The following is a 19,823-nucleotide window of genomic DNA, read 5'->3' as shown; positions in this document are numbered from 1 at the left end:
CTGGCTATCTCCAATAAATAAATTAAAATACAATAAGAAATTAAAAATATATTGTGACTGCCTTTTAGATAAAATCTGAGAATTGATATCATTGAATTCAAAGGTAGTTTCAGGGCTAGAGAAGTAGCTCACTTGCATAATGTGCTGCTTTGCCATGTGTAAGACCCAGGTTTGAGCTCAGCTCTCACTGCACTGAAAGAAGCTCCAGCGCTGTTTTCTTTCATTATTTCTGCTGCACTGTTTCTCTATCTCTACTTAAAAATAAAAAGGGTAGTTGAAATTAAAGTGTTAGATAATTGCTTAACTGTTCATAAATTGTACACACAACACACAAATATCAATAAATTCAGTTTTCTAATTTTTCTGTTATCTGTATGCCTGAAAAATGTATACAGAACCCAGAATAAATGTTGAAAAAGCTCAATAATCTGCAATGTAAGTTTTACTCTGGTGTTATATAGAAGAAACTATACAAAGACTTTGGGTTTCTGCCCTCACCTCCCCCCAATTTGTAACAGACAAGTGAACACAATGGAAAGGAAAAGACTTGGTGTAAGTTGTTACATGTTTTTTTTTCTGTGTTTTTCCTGTTGTATGGGTGAAGCCAGACAGGAATGAAAAGAAGGAAAAGTATCAGTTGCCTGTGATGTAAAGATAGGAAATAGAGTAGAATAAGCAAAATAAGAAATGAGGCAGACAAGATGAACCTGAAAAAGGGGTAGGCAATTAGAGTCTCATAGATCTGATAAGATATATTACCTCCCTAGTTTTCTAGTTGCTGTTATAACTTCCTTTATTATTTTTCAGCTAAAATTTGTTTATTTCTGTCTTGTGAACACATTAAATTGATGTCTGTGAAGCTATATGCCATAGTCCAAATACTTTGCTTTTTCTACTTATATTCTTTCATAAGTGAAAACTAAATTTCCACTGACTATATGCATTTGCCTTTCCCTCTTTTTATAGAACTGAAGAGATGAATACTTCTCCCTCCCAAAAAAACCCAGTTAAAAAACGGGTGAAAATACATCCCAATACAGTCATGGTGAAATATACTTCCCATTATCCCCAGCCTGGGGATGATGGCTATGAGGAAATCAATGAAGACTATGGGAATGTCACAGAAGAGAATCCAAAGAAAAGCCTGCTAAGTGAAATAAAACGTAAAGGGAGAACACTCTTTGGAACCATGAACACCCGACCCCCACCAACAGGAGACCCAGTGACTAGTGAAATGGGACAATTCCAGAGCTTTGCAGAAAAAAACTTTTTTCAATCAAGGAAAACATGGATCGTGCTGTTTGGATCTGCTCTGGCTCATGGATGTGTAGCTCTGATCACCAGGCTTGTTTCTGATCGTTCTAAAGTGCCATCTCTAGAATTGATTTTTATCCGTTCTGTCTTACAGGTCTTCTCTGTGTTAGTTGTGTGTTACTACCATGAGCCTCCCTTTGGACCGAGTGGCTACAGGTTACGGCTTTTCTTCTATGGTGTGTGCAATGTCATCTCTATCACCTGTGCTTACACATCATTTTCAATTGTTCCTCCCAGTAATGGAACCACGATGTGGAGAGCCACCACCACTGTTTTCAGTGCTGTTTTGGCTTTCTTACTTGTGGATGAGAAGATGGCCTACATTGACATGGCTACTGTTGTCTGTAGCATTGTAGGTGTTTGTCTGGTTATGATACCCAATATCATTGATGAAGACAACTCTTTGTTAAATGCCTGGAAAGAGGCCTTTGGCTACACTATGACTGTGATGGCTGGAATGACCACTGCTCTTTCCATGATTGTCTATAGATCCATCAAGGAGAAAATTAGCATGTGGACTGCACTGTTCACCTTTGGTTGGACTGGAACAGTCTGGGGTATCTCAACCATGTTTGTTCTTCAAGAGCCAATCATGCCATTAGATGGAGAAACCTGGAGTTATCTCATTGCTATATGTGTTTGTTCTACTGCAGCATTCCTAGGGGTGTATTATGCCCTGGACAAATTCCACCCAGCTTTGGTCAGCACAGTACAACATCTGGAGATTGTGGTAGCTATGGTCTTGCAGCTCCTGGTATTACACATATTCCCTAGTGTCTATGACATCTTTGGAGGGGTGATCATTATGACCAGTGTGCTTGTCCTTGCTGGTTATAAACTCTACTGGAGGGATGTAAGAAGGCAGGATTACCAGGAGATACTAGACTCTCCCATTAAATGAATACCTGACTGCCTGTTGACATCCAATCATTAATAGGTACACTGCCATTTTTAAATGTTCAAGTATATCTTTTGTGCTGTATAAATTACAGAGTGCTATATAATATATGCAAATGTAGAAAAAATTATTCTATGTTGAATATATTTTAAAACTATTAAATATGTGAACTGCCATGAACCTGTCATTCTTTTTGCTATTGTGTAGAGATTATTATGTAATATCAGTAGGAGAATATTAACTCTGTCACTAAAGAACACAGACCTGGGGCTGGGGAGATAGCATAGTGGTTATATAAAAAGGCTTTCATGCCTCAGGCTTTGAGGTCTTGGGTTCACTTCCTGGCACTACCAAAAGCCAAAGCTGAGCAGAGCACTGGGGAAAAAAGGAAGAAAATAATAAATAAAGAAATAACACCTTTCAGATAGTCTGTGGTCTTAAAGTTCAAAAATGAGCCAAACAAACAAACAAAATTCATCCCATTTAAAATAGCCAAAAGAGGAGGAAGGAATAAAAACAACAGACTTCTTTGTGCACAGTGGTCTTCAAATGTTCTTCAAATGCTTTTCTACATGCAATCTATCTTAGTTGTAAAAAGTATACTGTGAGGTAAAATATTAAACTCCAAACTCTGTTTTGTTATCTATTCGAATTAGGAAAGTAGAGATGATAGGTCTAGGTAAGGGGGCTTGAATTAAGGCAAAAGGAAGGCGGTTTCAATGACGCTAGAGATTGTCCTGTCTTTAGACAGGAAATTGATCTTCCTCCTTGCCAGGGCTACACTAAGCAATACATAGGAAGCGGAGGTGGTGAGAAGCCTGGATTCTTGCCAGCTCTGTTTAACTATTTTGTTCCTGATGTTGGGAGACTCAGTGTTGAGGATCTACTTATCTCGGGGGCTGGGAGGTGGTGTACCTGGTTGAGTGCACATGCTACCATGCACAAAGACCTGGATTCAAGCTCCCCGTCCCCACCTACAGGGGGAAGCCTCATGAGTGTTGGAGCAGTGCTGTAGGTGTCTTTCTTTCTCTTCTTCCCCTCCCCTTTCAGTTTCTCTCTGTCCTTTCAAGTAAAAGAAAGGGGGAAAAAGTCTCCATCTACTTTAAAAAACACACATGCTACTTGGGTTGGATGGTAGCGCACCTGCTTGAATGCATGTGTTATAATACACAATGACCCGGATTTGAGCTCCTGGTCCCCACCTGAAGGGTTCCAGCTTTGGGAGTGGTGAAGCAGTGTTGCAGACATTTCCTTTCTTTCTCCCTCTCTATCACCCCTCTTTCTTGATTTCTGGCTGTCTCTATCCAATTAATAAATAAAGATTAAAAACAAATTCTGGAGTTGGGTGGTAGCACAGCGGGTTAAGCACAGGCTGCGCAAAGCCAACGACCGATGTAAGGATCCCAGTTTGAGCCTCCGGGTCCCCACTTGCAAGGGAGTCACTTCACAAGCAATGAAGCAAGTCTGCAGGTGTCTATCTTTCTCTCCCTCTCTCTGTCTTCCCCTCCTCCATTTCTCTCTGTCCTCTCCAACAATGACGACATCAAAACAACAACAATAAAATAACAAGGGCAACAAAAGGAAATAAATATTAAATTTTACTTAAAAAAAAACCCATGCTACTTACTCTGTTATGTAAGTATCTCCTAACAGTGCCCTTGCTTATGATTTTGTAATAAGCACATGTGTAAACAACAGTAGAAGTACTTATTGATGAAGAAGATACTGGCAGTAATCACAGCATAGAAAGTCAATATATTGGGGGAGTCGGGCGGTAGTGCAGCGGATTAAGTGTATGTGGTGCAAGGCACAAGGACTGGTGTGAGGATCCCGGTTCGAGCCCCAGCTTCCCACCTGTAGGGGGGTCACTTCACAGGCGGTGAAGCAGCTCTGCAGGTGTCTATCTTTCTCTTCCCCTCCTCTCTCCATTTCTCTCTGTCATATCCAAGAAAGCCGACATCAGTAACACCAATAATAACTAAAACAATGAAAACAACAAGGGCAACAAAAGGGAATAAATAAATAAATATATAAAAAAGTCAATATATTATGGTGTCATGAGAATCTTTTCAAAAGGGCCAAAAAGAGGGTGGGTAAATACCATAGTGGTTTCTGTGTGGACCTTCATACCTGACTCCCAAGTCTTAGGTTCAATCCCAAGCACCACCATTAGCTAGACCTGAGTAGCACTCTTGTAAATATGTATATATTTCTCAATAGAAAATATTCAGGGGTGGGGAGGTGGAACATCAGGTAGAATTCACTTGTTAACATGCTTTAGAACCCAAATTTGAACCTGGGTCAAACAAAAGACTAAACAAACAAATAAATAGAGACTAAAAGTCTGTCTGTCTGTGTACAGGTTGTGCCATTAATGGGGTTAAATTTTACTAATTTAGCCCCAAGAAATCGATATGGTACTGGTCATTGAATTGTTGTTACTGAATGATCTCAGTGCCACATCTGCTCTTCATATAGAACAAATATTTCATAGGCAAGATACTTCCTGTGATGCCAGGGCTCAGATTTTGCCAACTAGCTTCCATGTGCCAGCAGGTGTCATCAAATAAAGCGCTGGAAGGTGGCTGGAAAACAACGAAAGGACTTCCTCTTTTCCATCTACTTTCAGTTTCTGTCTTTGCCACTCCAGCAATACACAGAAGCCCTTTGCTACAGTAGGAGCAACAAATCTCAGATTTGAGCACTTTTGATCCTCCTCCAGTTCACAAATAGCTCCTTCATATCCCTCTATGAAGTATCAACACCATGTGAGCAACATCCTCTCTGGGATTTGAGCAGACCAGCTGGGTCCTTTTCTGCATTACTGGGAACCCATAGTCCACCTTCATTTCTCTTCTTATAGGCCCTATGAGTGGTAGTTGTGTAAGAAAGGGTTGGATCTCTTGTCAGGGTTCCTTTTGGCTTTTCCAGTCCATCAACATTCAGTGCTGAATTCTCTCAGTCATAATATCTAGTGATTTATGATTTTTGATTAATATATCTTTACACATTAGGAGGGTGCCTGTATTTTTTGGAAAATGTTAATATTCAGAATTTCCAGCAATTACTAGATAATGATTTTCAATAGAAATTACTCAGGAGCAGATAGGCAGATAGGTGGCTCACCTGATAGGATGCATGTGTTACCATGCTTGAGGACCTGGGCTTGAACCCCAAGCCACCACATGGGAGCACCTGCAGGGAGGAAGCTTCAGGGGGCTAGGAACAGTGCTGCAGGTCGGTCTCTCTCTTTTTCTCTCCCCCCACCTCTTCTATTGAAAGAAAAAGGATGGTGCCAGGAGCAGTGAAATTATGCAGGCACTGAATCTCAGTGATAACCCTCATGGGGTGGGGTGGGGAGAAATTATTCAATTTGAAGCAGAAAGAAAAAGATTATGGGGGGGGGGAGAGACTGATGCTGGAATAGCCTGAACCAAGGACTAATAAGTCTAGCAGAACTGGGACAGGAAAAAAAACATTTGAAGAAAATCTAATGAAAACTGTATTATAACATAAAAGAACCAACCCTTAACAGTTAGCCACCCACAGACCTAGGGAAACAAATGAACCCCAAGCAGGACAGAAATGAAAACCACACCTAGAGACTGTAGCTGCTGATAAACAAAGATAAAAATAAAATCTTAAAAGCAGCCATTGAAAAAGACTTCTGACATACAGGAAAACAGTGATAAGAATTACAGCTGGCTTCTCATCAGAAACAATGGGGATTTAAACAACAGCAAGACATTTTTGAAGGCACTGAATGAAAATCCTTTGCTACCTTCTCACTTTAAGTAGGATAAAGTCCAGGGAACTTTATGAACATTTCAACTTCCATAACCCAACTGCTACTTCCATTTCTACTTGTCATCTAAACCAGAAATATTCTAATGTCTAGTGTTTGCTTTTTTTCCCTCTTGCCACCAGGGCTTCACTGTAACTTCATTTTATTGAGCCTAGTGGACCCTACTTAAGTACTTACTTTATTTCAAATAGAAGGTGAAAGAAAAAGAGGGAGGAAAGACAAGAGAGAAGGAGGAGAGATACCATAGCACTGCTTCACTTCTTGTGAAGCTTCCGCTTTGCATGATGCTCCCAGGTTGTGGCCAGGGGCTCCAACCTGTGTCGCTGGAGTCTTCCGGCCCGGCAAAGAGTATGTTCTGCTAGATAAGTTATATCCTAGCCCCCTCTCTCCTGTTGCTTAAGTAGATGGCTCTTGTAGAGATCTGAATTAAAATTTTTCAAAGAGTTTGCTCAGATCACCTATTAAAAATATATATCCCCTTATAAAATCAAATCTAAATAATTTTTTAAATAAATGATGTTGGCACATTTTTCCCCCTGCATTTATTTCCCCACCTGGGGTAATAGCATACTAAAAATGTAACTATGGCACTTGGGGAAGTAGTTGAACTGGTAGAGCATTGATTTTGTAGGCCTGAGGTTTCCAGTTTGATCCCTGGTGCAACATGTTCCAGAGTGGTGTTCTAGTACCTCTCTCTCTTTCCCTTTCTCATCTCATGTGAAACTCTCTCCCTCTCAGATGTAATAAATAAAATCTTAAATAAACACTTGTTCTGGCAGACTAGGAGATAACTCACTTGCTAGAGCACACACACTACCATGCACAAGGACACAGTTTCTAGCCCCCAGCCATCACATGGGTGCACCACACAAGGAGGTAGCTTCACAAGTGAAACAGTGCTGTGGTGTATTTTCTTCTCGGTCTCTCATTCTATTGAGGAAAAAAAAATTCTGCTGGCATGGGTGGAATCATACAGTGACTTCCTAGTGGTAAAAATAAAATAAGGAAAAAGTCATCCATGAACAATACCATTGTGTATGCAAAAGGCCCCCTCACAATGATTTACATAAGATGTATCAACAACTAAGACTATAAGTAAACTCTGCAGGCCATAACAAAATACAATTACTGTGTGACTTAAGAGACAAATTAATTTTTGTACACTTCTGGAGCCTGGCAATTCCCCACAAGGCTGCCAGCAAAGTCACTTTGTAGTGAAAGCTTTCTCATGGCTTGCACACAGTGGCTTCTCACAGCATCCTCTCGTGGTAGATGTAGAAAGCCAGGGGCTCAGGCTATATGGATTTTATTTGGGAAGAGAGAGTAGGAAGGACAGATTTGGGGAATATATTTCTTTTTTGTTTTCTTTTCTTTTTTTATTTCTTTATTGGGGAATTAATGTTTTACAGTCAACAATAAATACAATAGTTTGTACATGCATAACATGGGGAATATATTTCTATTTATAGAAGTTTGATAAGAAATGCAAAGCTACTTATACCATTAGTGTTATTCACTTTGAATGCTAGTAATAGGATTGAGGCCAGAAAGGATGTTTGTGTTTGACCATGTGATCCTGTACATGGCAAACAAGCCACATCCATCCACCTATCAATCCACTTATCATTTATCCATCATCCACCATTCGTTCATCCTCCCATATAGTCTATATATCCATCATTGGTCTATTTATCATCTGTTTATTCATCATCCATCCATCATCCTTCCATCTAATCTATACAATCATCTATCCACCCATTCATCGACCCATTGTCTATCACCCATTCATTGTCTATCATCTATTTATCAATTTATTATTCATCTATCTATGCAGTCTCCACCATGCTAGCTATCATCTACCTAGCCTCCATTCCATTCATCCATTACCTACATTCATCATCTATCCATCGATCCACCTATTTATCATGTACACATCATTAATCTGCCACCCATCTACTATGCACATCTATTTATCATTTAACATCCATTTAATCTACCTATCATCCACCTATCCACCTATCATCCATCATCTAATCTATCAGCTATCACCTATTACATGTCACTCATTTATCATCTATTGGCCCATCATCCATCCATCCATCCATCCAATCATCTATCTACCCATCTACCACTTATCACTCATCCATCATCTATTTTATCTATCATCCATTGCATATTTCCGACCATCATCTATTCATGCATTTATCTGACATTTATTCAATCATCCATCTAATCTACCATCTATCATCCACACCTCCTCTTATCTATCATCTGTCCATCCATTTCTATTCATCTATCCAGTCTATTAACTATTCACACTCCAAGAAAGACATTTTAAATTGAACTGAGGCAAGTGTGGATTTTGGGACAGGAAAGGGGGACTAATGGTGGTGCACACAGTTGAGCTCACACACTATAGTGCGCAAGGATCCGCGTCCAAGCTCCTGGCCCCCACCTGCAGGGGGAAAGCTTCACGAGTGGTGAAGCAGGTTTACAGGTGTCTCTCTCTCCCTTCCCTCTCGATTTCTTTCTGTGCTATTAAATGACTAAATTTTAAAAAGGGGGTGGTGGTGCAGGAAGATGCACGAATGCCTTAAAGGACACTGTGTTGCACACGGCGCCGGGAAGCCAGTCTTGGCTCCCTGACTCTGGGGAGCAGACAACCCAGGTGGGGACAGGGAGGACACCTGTCACTCATGCAAGGCCCCAGCCCGCAGGCTCCCAGGAGGCCAGGCCGAGGGGAGCCGCAGATCCCGCGAGACCGGGGGTGGCCGAAGCCGAGGCCACCTCAGCCGCCAGCGCCCGCAGCAGTGTAGCCAGCCTCGGGCTCAGCTCGAGGGCCACGCCTGGGTCTTATCTTGGGGCATTTCAGCTTTTCTGTGTCACAACCTGCTGGGGTTCAACACCCTGCAGCGATGCAGCAAGCAGGAGGAAACTCCTGCAGCGGTGGGGGGTGGGCGGCAGATCTTTTCTTTTCTTTTTTTTTTTTTTTGCTGTGGGAATCTCTCCTACATGACTGAGGAGGACGGTACAAAGTCACCAGCCCGAATGTCTAAGCTGGGGTGGAAAAAAAGAGAAGAAAAAAAAAAAAAAGACAAGACCCAGGGTCAGCCCCGCCGTGTCTCTCCTCCCTTTCGGCCGCGCAGTCTCCTCAGCTCCCTTCACGCCCAGCTCAGCACTTGATTGACAGCGGGACCTGCCCAATCCCAGTTCGGCGGGGGGCGCGCTCGCGTCCGGGATGGGCGGGAAGAGGGACGCTGAGCCAATCAGGTTTGGTCATGAGGGGGGTTTCCTGCCCGCGCGGGCCTGCCCACGGCCTCGGCCCGCCCGCCCGCCTTCGCGCATACCCCGCCCCTCTCCGGAGAGCTACGCGGCGGCGGAGTGAGGCCTCGTGCCGGAACGACCATCGCGGCGGCCGCGGCGGCGTCCCGGTGCCCCTCAGGTGAGCCGGAGCAGTCTGGGGCAGCCGGAAGCGGGGGAGCCCGCGCACCCGCGGGCGGACAGACACCCCGACCGCCCCCGGAGTTTCCTCACAGCCTGGGAGTTGCGGCGCCGCTTCCTCTTCCCGGCGCCGGGAGCCCCCGGGCGCCGTCTGCCGGCCGGAGCCGTGCCGGAGGGGGCGGGGAGGCCGCCGGGCGTGCCCGAGGGCCGGCAGCCCGGAGACTTAGGGCAGAGTCGGCGGGCGGGGGCGGGGGCGGGGGCGGGGGCGGCCGGGAAGGCAGGCAGGTGGGTCCTCGTCTAGCCGCGACCCCCGACCCCCGACTCCCGACCCCCCGAAGGTGTGGACCTGCCGCGGGTGCGCGCGCCGGTCCCGGGCCCGTGGCTCCCGCCGGCCGAGAGCTGTGTCGGCCTGGCGGCGTTTCCGCCCGGCTGGAAGGAGCGGCGGGGGGTGGGGCCCGGGGTCGAGACCGTTACCCCGTGGGGCTGGGCCCGTGGCCGCCCGACTCAGAGCGGCGCTGGGAGGAGAAGCTGCGAGTCCCCGGCTCGGGTGGAGCAGCCGAGAGGCTCGGTGCCCTGCGCGAGACGGGTCGGCGTCGCCCAGAGAGGTTTTCATTCTTCAAAGGAGAAAGTCGGTGTGCTGCGCCAAAGTAAAGAAGCTCTCTCAGGTCCTGTGCGTGGTGGAGGAGGACCTGCGCCGAGGCTGGGGTGCTTTGCAGAAAACTCGGAGATCTGACGCGTCTAATAACTGTAGTTACCATAAGCCACCAGCCCCCTCCTAATAAAAAAAATAGATCAGAAAAAAGGAAAAGAGAAGAAAAGAAAACTTGGCTTATGAAGCACCTGGGGAGCCCGTGCTTTGAAATCTCAGGTGTGCGGCGAGGTCGCAGAGCACTGAGCGAAATAGTCAGCCCTTGAGGCTTGTTTGTTTTTGTGATTGTCAGTAAATGGTTATTTCTTCGCCTTGCCAGTCGCAGTGGCCTGGTCGCGCAGGAGTAGGCGCTTTGCTCCATGTCGGCTACCGATTCTGAGCGCTTTCTTTGGGGGAAACTGTCATGTGCTGGATAAGACCCCTAAATGTGCTGCTTCGCGTGTCAGGCTCCACAGTTCTGTGTATTCACTTATCCAGCTTCAGATTGTCTGTTTGCCTTTTTATTTCATTTTTTTTAATTAATTTATTTTTTTTATTTAAGAAAGGATTAATTAACAAAACCATAGGGTAGGGGGGTACAACTCCACACAATTCCCACCGCCCAATCTCCATATCCCACCCCCTCCCCCGATAGCTTTCCCATTCTCTATCCCTCTGGGTCCTTTTTATTTCATTTTATTTTTAATTTTTTCTCCTTTTTTTCCCTCTAAGCATCTTTTGGTCCAGTTTTCAGCAGAACTTTCAGGTCCATGTAACAGACGCTTAAAGCAGACACGGGATGCTTGGTTACCTATTGAGTGACTTTTTTTTTTTTTTAATTATTAGTTATTTAATACTGACCTACAGTATTATAACGGGTTTAATTCCACACCTCTCCCACCACCAGAGTTCTGTGGCCTCATTCCCTCTACTGGAAACTGCATTAGTTCTCTCAAGGTCACAGATGGGCTCTTATTTGTATAACTGTCTATATTTATATATATTTGTCCATTTTTCCCCTATAGTCCTGCCTTCTTTTCTTAGCCACAGTCACACTCATTCTTCTGAATGCCCCTACCCACTTCTCTCTCAGGCTCCTGATGGAGTTGGAGTTCAGAGCCCTCTGGTCATCTTCCCCTAACATTTCTCCCCCTCTGGGAGGTTGGACCAAAATTCTTTTTTTTTTTTCCCTCCAGGGTTATTACTGGGGCTCATGAGGTGCCTGCACTATGAATCCACTGCTTCTGGCGGTCATTTTTTTTTTTTTTCTATTTCACTTTATTGGATAGGACAGAGAGAAATTGAGAGGGGAGGGGAATATATATATATATATAGAGAGAGAGAGAGAGAGGGAGAGAAAGACACCTGCAGACGTGCTTCACTGCTTGTGATGACCCCCTTGCAGATGGGCAGCCGGGGGATTCTAGAACCAGAATCCTTGTACTTCGTACTGTGTGTGCTTAACCTGGTGTGCTAGCGCTGGACCCCTGGACCAAAATTCTTTATGGGGTGCAGAAGATGGGACTTTTGACATCTGTTATTGCTGCATGTGGACATCGAGTGCTGTCATAACACAGCTGGGTTTTGTTTTTTCTCTTGGGTCTGTGAGAATTTTGAACTGCTGAAGATTGTCTGTGATTGTTATTATTGATATAAATTATCAGAATGACTTTGCTTAGTAAGTAAATATACAACTCACTTACTTGGATCATAAGTCTATTTACTCACCTGTTTATGTGGAGCCAGGGCTTGTGTCTGTGTGATTTTACCACTCCTGGTTGACTTTTCCCTCCTGCAGATAGAGAGGGAAAGGGACCAGCCCTCGTGCCCTGGCGCCCTGGCACCTCCTGTATGGTGTCAGAGCTCAAACCTGGGCATTGAAGACTCATGCCCTTCATGATGAGCTGCCTCTTGGCCCCCTCACCTTGCTTTCCTTACCTACACCAGAATCCTAACTAGTCTTTCAGTTAATTAATTGGTAATTTAAAATTGGAGGAAGCTTTTGAAATCAAATCACTGAACATTTAACAGGCTCACCACAAGTTCTTTCTATTTGAGGAAGATACTTGACAGGGCCAAAAAAGACATTGAGTAATACTGATTTACTTACTTAGATGGCCAGGACATAAGCTCACCTTGGACTGTGCACTTGTCACTTGTTGGGGTTAGAGCTGGCCCTCTAAACCCAACACACAACCTATCTGCTGAGCTGCCATTGGCCCTGAACACTGTTTTTTAAAAATACTCTTTTCTTTTGGAACTGTTCACTCTCACCTACTCATTTTTTTTTTTACACTTTGTATTTCTGTAAACATAGCAGTCAAGATTTTGAATGTCAGTGAATAGAACCTACCTGTTCTTTAAAAACAAAATTTGCTCTCTGATTTCTACCCTGGTTGCAAAGGAGGTCAAATATTGTTGAATTGTTGGTCTTTCAGTGCTATCTTCCAGATCTTACTATTCCCCGTGTTGTTGCTTTCTTTTGAGTCCATAGCCCTTATTGTTTTTGTCATTTCTTCTTTTTTAAAAATCTTATGTGGACTTAAATCATAATCTTATGGAACAACGTTGTGGGAATATTGGCATTCATCCATCTAGAGATAAGGGAAGAACTTACATACAGAACAACTGTACTGAAATCACACACCTATCTGATCATAGTGTCAGAGAACAACTGTACTGAACAACTGTACTGAAATCACACATCTATCTGATCATAGTATCAGAGAACAACTGTACTGAACAACTGTACTGAAATCACACACCTATCTGATCATAGTGTCAGAGCTGAGACTCAAACCTTGATTTATTACTTAATTTTCTAATTCAAGTTCTTTGTATTATTTTTACAGGTGTGTGTGTGTATGTGTAGGGAGCCAGGGTCTTTCTAAGGCATAATATTATCACCCCAGGCTGCTTTTCTGTTCACAGAGAGGGAGAGAGACAGACACAGTGCCAGAGCTTACTCCAGTGCTGTAGCACCTCCACTGTTTTCCCCAGACTAGAGCCCAGTCCTCTTGCATGGCAGGCACATGTGCTGCCCAGAGAATTATCTCTCTAGCCCAACACACTTATATTGATTTTTAATGATTTAGTTATTTATTTTAATGAGAGAATGCTAGAGAAAGACAAGAGCACTGCTCCACTCAGGAATTGAACCTGAGGCCCCTGGAGCCTCAGGCAGCATGTCTTGTGCTCTAATACTGAACTAGCTCCTTGATGTCTGTGCTTTGACCAGTTCTGAAGTCCAAACTTTGCAAAAGAGTGGCCAAACAATTAGATCAGTTCTTAGGCCCTTAGATTTATACACAGGGTGAACTTAGGTCCATGATTAGAAAGGACCACGATTAGAAGAGCAGTTATGTATGGCCCAGTGGGAAAGAGAACACCCTTCTGGCCCTGGTGTTTTAGCTGTTGAGGTAAAATTTCTGACACAGGAATTTTGGTGGGATGATAATGAAATTCATTGGGACTATACGAGAGACCTCAGGAGTCTTGTAATAAAAGGAGTTTGGGGATTGGCTCTCTGGTTGTGAAATGTGGACATATAACAGAAAAAGGATGAGGGAACAGTTGAGTTTCTGAGCTGATTAAAGTACCAAGTGAGAAAATATATGATTGAATTTAGGTAAATCCTTGGGACAGGGATTTTTAAAGCTGCACTTTTTTTTTTCAGGAGTAAAGGAGGAAGGTTTTAGTGTGCCTATTTTCAAGGAGATTCAAGTCAAATATCAGACCCACAGACCTTGGCTACATTCCTCTTTGTGCCCGAGTTTGGGACACATCTTTTAGAAAGAGATCTGATGACTAAATTAAGACTAGGATTGAATTAGCCAAGAATTCAGGTCTCTCAACCTTCCTGTTAGTGAGAGGAAAAAGTTGCTCTAAGGTATGGATTAGGGAGGGAAATAGAGGGGATTTAACACTTCCTCCAATACATGTTGAGCTAAAGAACAAGGGTAAAACAGTTGGAAACAGTATCCTGTCTTCTTGGAGGGGAGACTAGGAATATAACCCACTATTGAAACCTTACTTCCAGATGGCCTCAAACCTTGCATGTCCCCATTCAATACTCCAATATTGCTTGTAAGGCTGGCTGATGGATCTTATAGATTGGTCCAGGATTTGTGGGCAGTACACCAGATTGTCCTGGTAGACACCTTGTGGTCCCAAATCCTTACACAGTCCTAGTAAATACCTCATGAACATTAGTGGTTCAGTGTAGTAAATTTGAAGGATGCTTTCTGGGTTTGTTCTCTTGCTGAAGACAGCAGGAACCTCTTTGCCTTTGAAGAGCCCTACACTGGAAGCAAACAGCATTACCGTTAGATGATCTACCCCCAAGGACTCAGCAGAATTGCCCAACTTGTTTGGACAGATCCTTCAGCAAATACTAGAGAAATTTCTCTCCTTCTCTTTTTTTTTTTTTTTTATCAGAGCACTGCTCAGCTTTGGCTTATGGTGGTGTGGGGGATTAAACCTGGAACTTTGGAGCCTCAGGCATGAGAATCTTTTTGTTTAACTATTATGCTATCTCCTCCACCCAGTACCAGAGAAATTTCCAGTCCTCTTGTCACTCAGACTCCTCCACTATGTACATGATTTATTACTGGAAGTAGATGACTAAGAAAAAGACTACCATAGATCTACTAAACTTCCTGGGCCAATGAGGTTTGAGAGTCTCTAGAACAAAATTACACTATTTTTTTTTTTTAATAAGTAAAATATTTGTGACATTTGATAAGCTAGGAAGAGGTGAGACTAGTTCCAGAGAGAATTATGGGAATTACTGATATGTCTATTCCAAACACTAAAATAGAACTCAGAAAATTCTTAGGGCTAATTGGATATTGCAGGCTGTGGATAGATAATCTTATCCACTCAGGACTAAAGATCTGCATCTCAAGTTATTAGATGAAGAACTTGATCCCTTCCTATGGTAACCTGAAGAAATACTATCCTTGGATCTCCTTAAACAAGCCCTGAGCACAGTGCCAGTGTTGGGTTTACCCTCCCTAACAAGAACGCTACACCTGTTAACAGAGAGGGACTGCCTCAGTGATGTTGTCCTAGGAACACAGGAAGAAAAAGCTACTAGTAAATTATCCAGTTTATTAGATCCAGTTACCACAGATTTGCCTGAGTATATTCAGTGTCTGTAAACTGAAAGAAAGGTGGAAAGCTGACCTTTGGGGAACCTGCTAAGTTAGCTCTTGCTACCAAGTTAGAGCCATTCCGCACCAGAAGGTTGGCAGATGACTGACTGATTCTAGAATATTAAAACAAGAAACTGTTTTATTAGAATGAGATGACTTAATTTTATTGTTAATGTTTAAAGTTGGCCAGATTCTTAACTAGGAGAAGGGATGGAAACTTCAAGTGTTAAAATGTCTAGAACTGATAAAATATCAAGCTAAGGTCCAGCCAGATCTCAGGGAAACTTAGTACATAGTACATAGTTAAGATATTGCTAGAAATTGTAATTCCTTGGTAAGGATTGGTTGAATAAATAGTTTCAGATACTGGAAATCATTTTTTTTTTTTTACCTCCAGGGTTATTGCTGGGGCTTGGTGCCTGCACCACGAATCTACTGCTCCTGGAGGCTTCCCCCCCCTTTTGTTGCCCTTGTTTTATCTTTGTTGTGGTTATTAGTATTGTTGTTATTGATGTCATTATTGGATAGGACAGAGATAAATGGAGAGAGGAGGGGAAGACAGAAAAGGGGAGAGAAAGACAGACACCTGCAGACCTGTTTCACTGCCTGTGAAGTGATCCCTCTGCAGGTGGGGAGCCGGGGGCTTGAACCAGGATCCTTACACTGGTCCTTGTGCTTTGCACCACATGCGCTTAACCTGCTGCGCTACCGCCTGATCCCCACTGGAAATCATTTTGCAGCTACAATCCTTAAGAGATAAATGACTAACTTGGGGACAAAGTGAGAGTACCATGCTCCATGACACCCTTCTTCTTTAGGTAAAATGGAAAGAATGAACCAGACATTAATAATCATCTAAATTGATCTTAGGAATTAAATGTCCTAAGATTAAATGTCTTCCTATAGCTTTCCTTAGAATTAGGACTGTCCCACACAAAGATACAGGTCTGTCTTCATAAGAAATTCTTTATGGCTTGCTTTGTATAAGTAGAAATGCTGATGGTCTAACTACGGCAAATAAAGGTCAGTACCTTAGAAGGTATATGCTTAGCCTCTCTTCTACTCTGCCCTTCCTTAGGTTGTGGGATATGTTGACTCAGACTCCACCACTTGAATTTCCAGCACATTTGAATCAATGTGGAGAATGTTCTTTAAAAATTTTTTTAAAAAGATTTTATTTATTTATTAATGAGAAAGGAGGAGAGCAAGAAAGAACCAGACACCACTCTGGTACATGTGCTGCCGGGGACTGAACTCAGGACCTCATGCTTGAGAGTCCGATGCTTTATCCACTGGGCCACTTCCCAGACCACTGGAGAATATGTTCTGATCAGAACTTAGAAGGGAAGAGAAACTTGAGACAGCCTTAACCTTGGAAGGAACAACCCTACCAAGTATTAATAACCACTGAAACTGCTATCCATATTGCTGAAAAAGTATGAATTTATTATACTAGGGTGAAGAAAGGATATGTAGATAATGTGAGCCCTTTATACTAAGGTCAAGTCCATCCTGGGGACTGGGCACTGACATACCCATTTGAGCACACACATTACCATGTTCAAGGACCCAAGATCAGGTCTCTATTTACCACCTGCAGGGGTGATGCTTCACCAGTGGTTGAGCAGGTCTGCAGGTGTCTATCTTTCTTTACCCCCCACTCCCTCTCAACTTCTCTCTGTCCTATCAAAACAGAAAGAAAGGAAATTAAAAAAAAAAAAAGGCCACTGGGAGTGGTGGATTCATATCCTAGCACTGAACCTCAACGACAACCCTGATGGCAGTTATTCTGCCACCAGGTTCCAGATGATACCATGATGCCAACCTGACTTCCCTGGGTAGACGACCCCATCAATTGTCCTGGAGCCCTGACTCCCAGAGCCCTACCCCACTAGGGAAAGAGAGAGGCAGGCTGGAAGTATGGATCTATCTGCCAATGTCCATGTTCAGCAGGGAAGCAATTACAGAAGCCACTTTCTCACCCCACAATGATCCTGGCTTCATACTCTCAGAGGGATAAAGAATAAGGAAGCTATCAAGGGAAGGGATTGGATACGGAGTTCTGGTGGTAGGAATTATGTACCCCTCTTATCCTAGTCTTGTCAATATTTCCATTTTATAAATAAAAAAAGGAAAAAATCCATTTTTCAGGACTCTGAAAGAACACAGATCATTACTCAAGTTCTGAACTCTACAAAGTTTATCTTAAAAAGACAGTAACAATCATTACCCAAGTTCTCAACTCTACAAAGTTCAACTTAAAAAAGACAGTAACAGTGTCTTTTCTCTTGTTTTAGGTGGTAAGATGCAGTTACTTTAACATCACTGCAACTCAAACTAGTTCTACCCTAACCATTAAGTTTGGTGCTTGCAGAATGCTCCCTTGTGGTGACTAGGCAAATCAAAGGACTGTGTCAAACTGAAACAATATACATGTGTCTCAAACCAAGCCCATATTAGACCAGATCAGATAGGCTGAAGTCTCACACCTGGTTGACTCTCAGGACAGGAGAATCCTGCTCAGGTTAGAGCATTATGCTCTGGACCACCCAAATTTGGCAAGTGGACTATAGGAGCTGCATGTGGTATGACCAGTGGGAAAGGGGGGAGTTGAAAGGGATGTGAGTCAACTCAAGGACAAAATTCATCTGATGAGAAGAATTCTCCTCTTTTTTGTCATAGATAACCCCTTCTTAGTGATATGTTGCCTCTCAGTAATTAGACCCCATGGACTGGGAGCAGATGTCTGCAGGGGTAGAGATCCTTTAGGCAGTTATACCTTAAAACTTGCTAAGATAGCTTCTTCCCCTCCTTCTGTAACCTCAGCAGTAGATCAGAGTCCCATTGAAGTCTTTGACAATTAAAAGTAGAAAGAGGGTATGGAGAAGTGAATGCCTGAGGAGGATGGTTAATCATACTGTGCGAGCACTAAATAAGAGCATGGTATGCATGCACTGCCAGAATACTTACAGGCACAGGTGGTTCCTTTGCCCCTCACATGGGAGTCCAATGCTGATGGAATGTGGTGCATGCTGTCACTCTGCCAAGACAAGGGTACCTGGGGAAATAGTTTCTGCCAATGTTTGTCACTGCTGCTCCCTGCAACTTCACAAACCAGCTTGGGAGTAATCCCTCCCCCCCCCCCCCCCCACACACACACAGTTGGGAATATGAACCATGCTAGGGAAGGGTTTACTGTTCTGGTTGGGGACTTCTCTATCTAGAAGTACAGCAGTTGTCAACCTGATGGGTGACTCATGTTCAGAATCTCTCCATACTTCTTATACCTCAAGTAGACATCTAGTGCCACTGTGGAAGAAGGAAATTCCTTGCCCTATTGCTTTCCAAAAGGACAGGGACTTGTGCCCTGGTGCAATTGGCCATACATATCCTGGCATTCCAAAACAAGCGCAAATGCAAAGATCCTCCAGAAGCAGAAGGCAGCCCCCTGGTGGCTCATTTGACCCATTTGACTATATAGTGTACGCAATTGGGGTTCCCAAAGTGGTACCTAATGAGTTTTAAGAAGAGAAATCAAATAGCAACTGGATTCGAACCAGCTCTGTTTTGGTGGTCCACCAGTAATAAAAATGTGAATTGGATTAACTATTGTTATAACCAGCAGAGATTTATAGACTACACAAAAGGTTTCAAGGGAGTAGCCAGACAGCTAGCAGCTCTAGGCAGATGACCTTAGAGAATAGGATAGCCAGCCCTACACATGATATTAGCAGAAAAGAGGAGTGTGTGTCATGATAGGAAAACAACATTGCACCTTTGTACCAAATAATACTATTCCAGATAGTTCAGTCACCAGTACCATTCAAGGCTTAGAATCCCTCTTTCTTGAGAGTTAGTCTAAAACTCTAGAGTTGTAGATCCAGTCACAAACTGGCTAGAGAGGCTGGTTTGGGAAATAGAAAGAAATGGTTGCCTCAGTTTTTTTTTTTTTTTAAGTTTTAGTGTTTAAATTTATTTTATTTTCCATAGTACTCCTTAGCTCTGACTTTTGGTGGTACTGGTGACTGAACCTGGGACCTTTGGTGCCTCAGACATAAGTCTTTTTGCATAATTACTATGCTATTTCCCCAGCCCTTAATTTATTTTATTACATATGAAAGGGAAAGAGAGGAAGAGAGATTGATTGATTCACATGAAACAAGGAGAGAGAGGGAAGCCAGAATATTAATCCGTTATGTGAGGATCAAACCAGGAACCTCATACATGTAAATCTAAAGCTCTACCTGTTGGGCCATTCCCCCAGCCACAGTAACCTTGTTCTTGACCACATAGTAGTTGCAGGTGTATTGGTGACAATGAGTTGCTGCATTACTCTCTGTGTATACAGAGATTGGAGACGGCTACTATCAGTCAATCTCCTATAAAGGATCAAACCAAAATAATCTGTTACTATTAGACACTGATGCTCAAGAAAGTAGCCTTATGTTGAAGAAATTTGAAGAAAAGAATATGCTTCAAAAGACGGGAAATTGTGAGAACAGGTAGATGGAGTCTTCTCTATCAAAGAGTAGTTTAGGTCCCTCCATTAAAGCATTGCTAACAGCCACACACCCTAAACAA

The 19,823-nt window shown here is 43.1% G+C and overlaps 2 protein-coding genes across 4 annotated transcripts in view; both read left to right on the top strand.

Moving 5' to 3' along the window:
* The first annotated feature begins 575 nt into the window (after positions 1-575).
* SLC35G2 (solute carrier family 35 member G2) lies at positions 576-2,388 on the top strand. Its single transcript, XM_007521800.2, has one exon. It carries the CDS (start codon positions 977-979, stop codon positions 2,213-2,215), a length of 1,239 nt encoding a protein of 412 aa, XP_007521862.1. The 5' UTR covers positions 576-976; the 3' UTR covers positions 2,216-2,388.
* A 6,925-nt stretch (positions 2,389-9,313) lies between these two features.
* The window catches only part of NCK1 (NCK adaptor protein 1), a 59,134-nt gene continuing 48,624 nt past the window's right edge, over positions 9,314-19,823 (top strand). For 2 of the 3 annotated variants that reach the window (XM_060196831.1, XM_007521801.3), the window contains exon 1: positions 9,314-9,459. The gene's annotated coding sequence lies outside the window, so the exon portion shown is untranslated. The remainder of the gene's footprint in view (positions 9,460-19,823) is intronic. The other variant, XM_060196812.1, reaches the window with a different exon arrangement.

This window comes from Erinaceus europaeus, chromosome 1, assembly GCF_950295315.1.
Source record: "Erinaceus europaeus chromosome 1, mEriEur2.1, whole genome shotgun sequence".
Lineage (NCBI taxonomy): Eukaryota > Metazoa > Chordata > Mammalia > Eulipotyphla > Erinaceidae > Erinaceus > Erinaceus europaeus.
Note: the sequence above shows the minus strand (reverse complement) of the source record. Positions and strands in the feature narration are given on the sequence as shown.

Bases quoted from the DNA above. Each gene is read 5' to 3' on its own strand.
- SLC35G2 (XM_007521800.2), top strand. From the start codon at position 977: ATGAATACTTCTCCCTCCCAAAAAAACCCAGTTAAAAAACGGGTGAAA.